General features: G+C 35.6%; 1 protein-coding gene and 1 long non-coding RNA gene across 2 annotated transcripts in view; both read right to left on the minus strand.

Moving 5' to 3' along the window:
• Positions 1 to 3,383, minus strand: part of LOC119575611 (neurotrimin-like) — a 164,963-nt gene extending 161,580 nt beyond the window's left edge. The window contains exon 1 of the mRNA XM_037923256.1: positions 3,190 to 3,383. Coding sequence (XP_037779184.1) covers positions 3,190 to 3,262 — 73 coding nt within the window. The 5' untranslated portion in view covers positions 3,263 to 3,383. The remainder of the gene's footprint in view (positions 1 to 3,189) is intronic.
• A 1,083-nt stretch (positions 3,384 to 4,466) lies between these two features.
• LOC119575230 overlaps positions 4,467 to 7,500 on the minus strand; it is an 83,473-nt gene continuing 80,439 nt past the window's right edge. Inside the window, exon 2 of the long non-coding RNA XR_005228961.1 lies at positions 4,467 to 4,811. This is a non-coding gene — a long non-coding RNA (uncharacterized LOC119575230). The remainder of the gene's footprint in view (positions 4,812 to 7,500) is intronic.

Consider the following 7,500-nt stretch of genomic DNA (forward strand, 5'->3'; position numbering starts at 1 on the left):
TCATATTAGTATCCGATCAACAACAACAACAACAACAATAACAACAAAGAAGAAGAAGAAGGAGAAAAGGGAAATGAAGAGAAGACAGAAAAGAAAAAACAAACAAACAAACAAAAAAAACGAAGATGATATGAATTGATTATCGAATTACGTTTTACGTTTATTTCCGAATCACAATGCCATATCTAGCTTATCAATAATCTATCGTATCTTTTGTATTGAAAAATAAATAAATAAATGAATAAACGTATTGAATTAAGAATGGACTATTTAATTGTTTGTAACTTAACCTTTGTATTTCCCTTTCCCTCTCTCTGATGGGGGGGGAGGGAATGGAGAAGGAGAGAGAGAAAGAGAGAGAGAGAGAGAGAGAGAGAGAGAGAGAGAGAGAGAGAGAGGAATGAGAGAAGAGAGAGAGAGAGAGAGGTTGAGGGGAGTGGAGGAGAGAGAGAGAGGGAGAGAAGAGAGCAGGAAGGGAGAAGATAGAAGATAGAGAGAGAAGAGAGATAGAGAGAGAGAGATGAGAGAGAGAAGAGAGAGAGAGAGAGAGAGAAACAGAGAAACAGAGAGAGAAAAAAAAAAACAAGAAAAAACAAAAAAGAGAGGAACGAAAACCTACTTACCCTAACACAGAAAACACACATACTTTTTGAATCACAAAAAAAAAAAAAATTTACCTATATGATTTTTATTTCTATCCTCAGTTTTGTCAGTGCGTGAGATTAAATCCGAATCTGGCTTCAGGCTTTCCGGCTAACATTAATTATTCAAGAGAATATTCTTCACGATAAAGGATCACTAACAGCAATTCTTACTCGCAGAACAGGAACATGTTATACATATCTGGGTGTGTGCATGTATGTGTTTATATAAGTGTGTGCGTGTGGTGTGTTTGTGTGTGTGTGTGTGTGTGTGTGTGTGTGCGTGTGTATGTCTTTGTGTGTGTGTGTATAAATATATATAAACATAATATAATATTTTATATATATATATATATATATATATATATATATATATATATATATATTTATTTATGTATGTATAACGCAACATGTGTGTGTGTGTGTTTGTATATACATACATACATGAGGCAATGGTCAAAAACCGTAGGGTCTTTGATAGGCGGATATACAGCCCCTCCCCCTCTCTCCCTCCCCTCCTCCGCCCCTTCCTCCTCCCCCCTCCCCCCTCCCCCTCCCCCTTCCTCCTCCTCCCCCTCCCCTCCCCCCCCCGCAGCTGCCCTCTGACCTTTGCCCTGAGTCGCCGCCGTCGGTCACCAAACCCGGGCAAGGGACAGGCGGCCGTTGTATTAATAATGGCTCACTTTTGTACGAAGCGAAGAGGGGATTCGGAGGCGGATGACGCAGACGAAGGCGAAGAAGGGGAGGAGGAGCGATTGGTCTTCTGCTGTGCCTCCTTCTGCGCCGTCTGCTTCCCAGGCTCTTTGTGAATATATAGTCGTTATACGCATACATATATATATATATAACTATATAATATTATATATATAATATATATATATATATAATATATTATATATATTATATATATATATTATATAATAATCTCCTGACAGACTCGAACCATAGGTCACTCGGTATAAACCGAAGGCCATTAAATACCATGCAACAGACCCATAAAAAGAGTGTGCAATAGGATTTACTACTTCCATAGACATTACTGTCTATCATACTTGAGTAATGAAGCGAGTTTTACGCTCACTCCCGTGGCACTCGTGAATGATTAGCAATTCAATGGTTTAGCACTGGCCTCCGGTTTATCGGATGACTAAGTCGAGTCCTGTAGGAGAGTGTTTATCGACAAGCGCATGATATTCATTTCATATAGATATATTATATTATATATTATTACATATATTTATTATATTATATATATAGAATATATAATATTTAACACAATATTATTATTAATTAAAATATTGTATATTATATATATTACCCAAATATGTGATTTGTAATATATATATTATATGGATAATCTAGGTCTTTTAAGGGTGATCTGTAATGATCTAATTTGATTATCTGATACGACAACTTATCTCCTTTTTTTTTATTATTAGTAGTTATATAGATATTGATTTTATTTTTGTTGTTATCGATATAGATATAGATAGCTAGATGCTCCTCTCTCTCTCCCCTTTCTTCATATATATATCTCTTTTTTTCTTTTATTTTTATATCTAGATATGGCATATATGTATGTATCTTTGTCTTCTCTGTTGTGTGTGTGTGTTTGATTGCGCGTGTGCAAGTGCGTGTGCCTTTGTGCAAGAGAGTGGATATTGAAAAAAAGGAAAAATCCTGAGGACGGCGTCTTGAGGAGGTGGAGCCTCTGTAATCGTGTCTCAACATGTTTTCCGATGCTCTGGATACGACCAAACGTTCTCTCTCCTTCTGCCTTTGTTATTTTTTGCGTGTGTTTTTTTTTTATTGTTGTGAGTTTGTATTGTTTTCTTTTCCTTTTTTTTCTTTTTTATTTTCTTTTTTTGATTTCTCTTTTTCTACTTTAATAATCTCTCTTTATATTTACTCTCTACCTCTCCTCTTCTGCTCTCTCTCTCTCTTTCTTTATCTCTCTCTCTCTCTTCTCTCTCTCTCTCTCTCTCTCTCTCTCCTCTCTACTCTCTCTCCTCTCTCTCTCTCTCTCTCTCTCCTCTCTCTATCTCTCTCTCTCTCTCTCTCTCCCCTTATCTCTCTCTCTCTTCCTCAGTCTACCTTTTTTTCGTATACCCTTAACATACATTTAACATTTTTTTCTTTTTCCTTCATTCTTATCAATACGAAAATACAAATACAGGCTGATAAATGACTATCTAAAATCAACATTCATATTTTTATCATAAACCATAAGCTTATCAGTTGTGATTCGTCATGACCAGCGTCTGAACTGCATCTTTTTGATAAAATAAATGATTATGATGATGATGATGATGATGATAATAATAATAATAATAATAATAATAATAATAATAATATAATAATAATATATAATAATAATAATAATATAATAATAATAATAATAATGAAATATAATAGATAATAATAATAATAAAATGTTCACCGGAATACCTGTTCATGGAAATGAAAAAAAAAAATGTAAAAAAAAATCCGAGGAAATAGAATTATGATCGTTAATAATAAAACGAAAAAAATATATAAGTTCACTTACCTGCCCCGACGAGAGATAAAAGTGGCAGCAAGAGGAGTGAGAGACAGATGCAACCTTGCAACGTTGGCGTCATCTTGCAATTGTGTGTTCTTGCTTTTTGGTTTTTCGGTTTTTCGGTTTTCTTTTATGTAATATTCTTGTTTTTATTTTTTTTATTTTTTCCGTCTTCTTTTTTTTGTTTGTTTGTTTGTTTGTTTGTTTTTTGTCTATTTTTCTTTTATTTTATTTTAGATTTCTTTCTGTCTGTTATTTTTTCTGTATCTCTTTTCTAACTTTTTCTCACTATTTCCCTCTCCTCTTCTCTCTCTCTCTCTTTCTCTCTCTCTCTCTCTATTCTCTTTCTCTTTCCATCTCTTTCACTCTCGTTCGTTCGATCTCTCTCTCTCTCTCTCTCTCTCTCTCTCTCTCTCTCTCTCTCTCTCTCTCTCTCTCTCTCTCTCTCTCTCTCTCTCTCTCTCTCTCCTATTTCACATATATTTCTAAAAACACATTTCCTTCACTTTCTTCCCTTCGTAGCTATTTCTATCTCATTTTTCTCTCTCCCTTTTCTTTATTTCTTTTTTTTTTCACTATTTTTCCTTCAATAAACAGCACTATTTTTTCCCTTTAATAATTTCCTAACTTTTTTCCCGACTTTTCTTCGTCTTCGTTTTGTTCACTTCTCTCTTTATTGCCTCTTTTTTCTTTTTCTTCTTTCGCTTTTTTTTTTTTTCCTTGTTTATTTCTCTTCCTTTTCCTCCTTTCTTTTTTTTTCTCTCTCTCTTATTATCCGTTCCTTTTTCTCTCCCTTCTATCAACTTCCTTTTTTATTTCTTTTTTTTCCTTCTTCCTTTTTTCTATCCCTTTTACCTCTTCCTTCTTTATCTCTTTTCCTTCTTCCTTCTTTCTCTCCCTCCTTTTTTATCCACTCCCTTCTTTCTCTCCCTTTTTTTCCCTTCTCTTTCACCCAAGTCAGACCAGATGTTGAATCAGCTTTGCATGATCAATACGATGTCATGCAGAGAAGCGACGTGGGTGTTGCATATGACTTCATTATCGAGGTCAAAGGTCACGGTTTCTAGATTATAGGGTCTTCCGGGTTGCCAGGTCCTGGTTTCTAATTTATAGGGTCTTCCGGGTTGCCAGGTCCTGGTTTCTAGATTCTAGGGAGGGTTCTAGAGACCCGAGGGAGAGGGGGGGAGGGGATGGAGGGTTTCTAAGATTTTTCTTGAGGTTATATGGTCTCTATTTTTTTTTTTTCTTTTTTTAAGATTCTATTTTCTCTCTTTCTCTCTCTCTCTCTCTCTCTAGGTTCTTGGCTTAGGTATCCGGTTTCTATTTTTTTTTCGTATATTATAAATTTTGGTTTCTAGATGCAAGGTTCTGTTTTTTCTAGAATTTTTTGTGGTTTCTAGATTTAAGTTTCTGTCTCTTAATTTCTTTTTATTGTCTTCCCGTTTTTGGGGTTTCTAAATTCAAAATTCTGCTTTTTGTGGTTTCTAGATTTTAAATTCAGGTTTCTAGTCTTAGTTTCCTTATCTGTTTTCTAAGTATCCTTGTAGATTCTAGTTAATTTTTTCTATTTTTTTCGTCTTGGTTTCTAGATGAAAACTGCTCTCTTCTTAGCCTCTCAACGCCTCGATCTGAAAGGAGAAATTAGAGATTAGAATAATGATAATGACAGTAATAACGATGATGATAAAGATAATGATGATAATAATAATGAAAATATAGGGAGAGGGAGAGAAGGAGACGGGGAGAGAGGGAGAGGGACATAGGAGAAGGTGAGAGGGAGAGAGGGTGGGGGAGGGAGATGAGGGGGGTGAGAGGGAGAGAGGGAGAGGGAGAAGGTGAGAGGGAGAGAGGGAGAGGGAGAGAGGAGAAGGTGAGAGGGAGAGGGAGAGGGAGAGAGGGAGAGGGAGAGACGGAGAGAGGGAGAGGGAGTTGGGGAGAGGGTGCTAATGGTAATGATATTGGTGATAATGACACTAAGGATGATAAGAATATTTAATGATAACAATAATGGTACTATTTATTAGTATTAATATTCTCTCTCTATCTCTCCCTCTCTCTCTCTCTCTTCTCTCTCTCTCTCTCTCTCTCTCTCTCTCTCTCTTTCTCTCCCCCTCCTCCCCTCTCACTCTCTCTCTTCTCTCCCTCCCCTCTCTCTCTCTCTCTCCCCTCTTCCTCCCCTCTCTCTCTCTCTCTCTCTCTCTCTCTCTCTCTCTCTCTCTCAATCTCTCTCTATCTCTTCCAAGATCCCCCCCCCCTCCCCTCTCTTCTAAGTATAGATCAAGGTATTTCTTTTTGATGTGATGTGGATAATTGCATCTGATTTTATACTTAATTATAAATTCAACTCAAATAAAAAAACACTTTAAAAACAGCATAATAACGATGCACAGTTTTGCTAGTATTATGTATTTGTGGGAGAGCAATGATGGTAATGATGATAATAATGATGATAATGATGATAATGATAATGATGATAATGATAATAATGATGACAATGATTATAATGATGATAATGACAGTATGATAATGGAATTATCGTCATTATAATGATAATGATGATAATTGCTATCGTGATAATAATGATGACGATAATAATAACTATGGTAATGATAACGATAATAATGATGATGATGATAACAATAAAATTGATAATAATAATAACAAATAATAGTAATAATAATAATAAGAATTATTATTATTATTATTATTATTATTATTTTTATTATTATTATTATCATTATTATTATTAAAACAATAACAATAATAATTACAATGATAATAACGGTAATAATGATAATAATGATAATGATAATAATGATAACAATAATAATGATAATAAAGACAACAACGACAATGATAACAATAACAATCATAATGACAATAATGATATATATAGGAAATAACCAAACATAAATTAAATAAAACTAGTGAGCCAGATGTCAAGGCGAATCAACATCAAGAGAATCACACCAAATAAAAGAAAAAAAATAATAAATAAAAATGTAAAAAAGAAAAAGAAAGAAAGAAAAAAATATATATGTATGTATGTGTGTATGTATGTATGTGTGTGTGTGTGTGTGTATGTATGTATATATATATTTTTTTAACAAATAAAATCCTCTCCTCTGTTCTCCCCTCCCCCCCCCCCTTTCAAAAAAAAATTGCATCGGCTGACGTGGCCGATTAAGGAGTAAGATTCCCGTTTCGAAAAAAAAAAAAAAAAATGAAAGATGGAAAAATGAAAAATAAAAAATTTAAAATTTTAAAAAAATATGCATATGCTTAAGAGGATTCTAGTTTCGGCGATGAGACGGGGAGGGAGGGGGGGAGAAGGAGGGAGGGAAGGAGAGAGAGAGAGAGAGACGAGAGAGAGAAGAGAGAGAGGAAGGGGAGAAGAGAGAGAAGAGAGAGAGATGAGAAAGAGAGAGAAAAGAGGGGAGAGAGAAGAGAGAGAGAGAGAGAGAGAGAGAGAAGAAGGACTTAGTGACGGAGGTAAGGAGGAAGAGACGAAGGGAGGATGGGAGGGACTGAAAGAGGAAGAGAGAGAGAGAGAAGAGAGAGAGAGAGAGGAAAGGAGGGAAGGAGTAGAGGGAGAGACTGAGGGAGGGAGGGAAGGATGGAATGAGGAACGAAGGAAGGGAAGGAGAGGTTGAGTAAAGGCGATTGAGGGAAGAAGGGAGGGAGGGAAGGAGGAAATGAGGGAGGGAGGGAGAAACTGAGCAAATGAGGGAGAGAGGGACTGAGGGAGGGAGGGACTGAAGGAGGGAGGGAGGGAGGGAGAGACCGAGGAAGTAAGGGAGGGAGGTAGGGAAGTATAGAGGGAGGGAGGGAGGGAGGAAAGGAGGGACTGAAGGATGGAGGGAGGGAGGAAGTGAGGGACTGAGGGAGGGAGGGAGGGAGGGAGGCCCGTGTCTCGGGGCTTAGCGTGCGACGTGTATTTTCCCTCGTGATTTTCTCTCGCTTTGCCCACTTTTCTTTTATCTTCTCCTGCCTCCTTTTCCTTTTTTACTTTTATTTTTATGTCAACTTCGGATTTCCTCTGCATTCTTTCTTTCCACTTCTTCGTTTTTTTTCTTCTTCTTCTTCTTTTCTGTTCTTTCTTAAAGACAAAAATAGTAATAGTGATGGTGATAATAATTATAATTATAGTAATGGCAATAATAAAGATAATCATAATTATCATAATAACAACAATGATGATAATAATCTAATGATTATAATAACAATGATTATAATGATAATAATAATGATCATCATAATAATAATAATAAAATAATAATAATGATAATAATAATAATAATATATTAATAATAATAA

Source organism: Penaeus monodon, chromosome 7 (genome assembly GCF_015228065.2).
Source record: "Penaeus monodon isolate SGIC_2016 chromosome 7, NSTDA_Pmon_1, whole genome shotgun sequence".
NCBI classification, from domain to species: Eukaryota; Metazoa; Arthropoda; class Malacostraca; order Decapoda; family Penaeidae; genus Penaeus; species Penaeus monodon.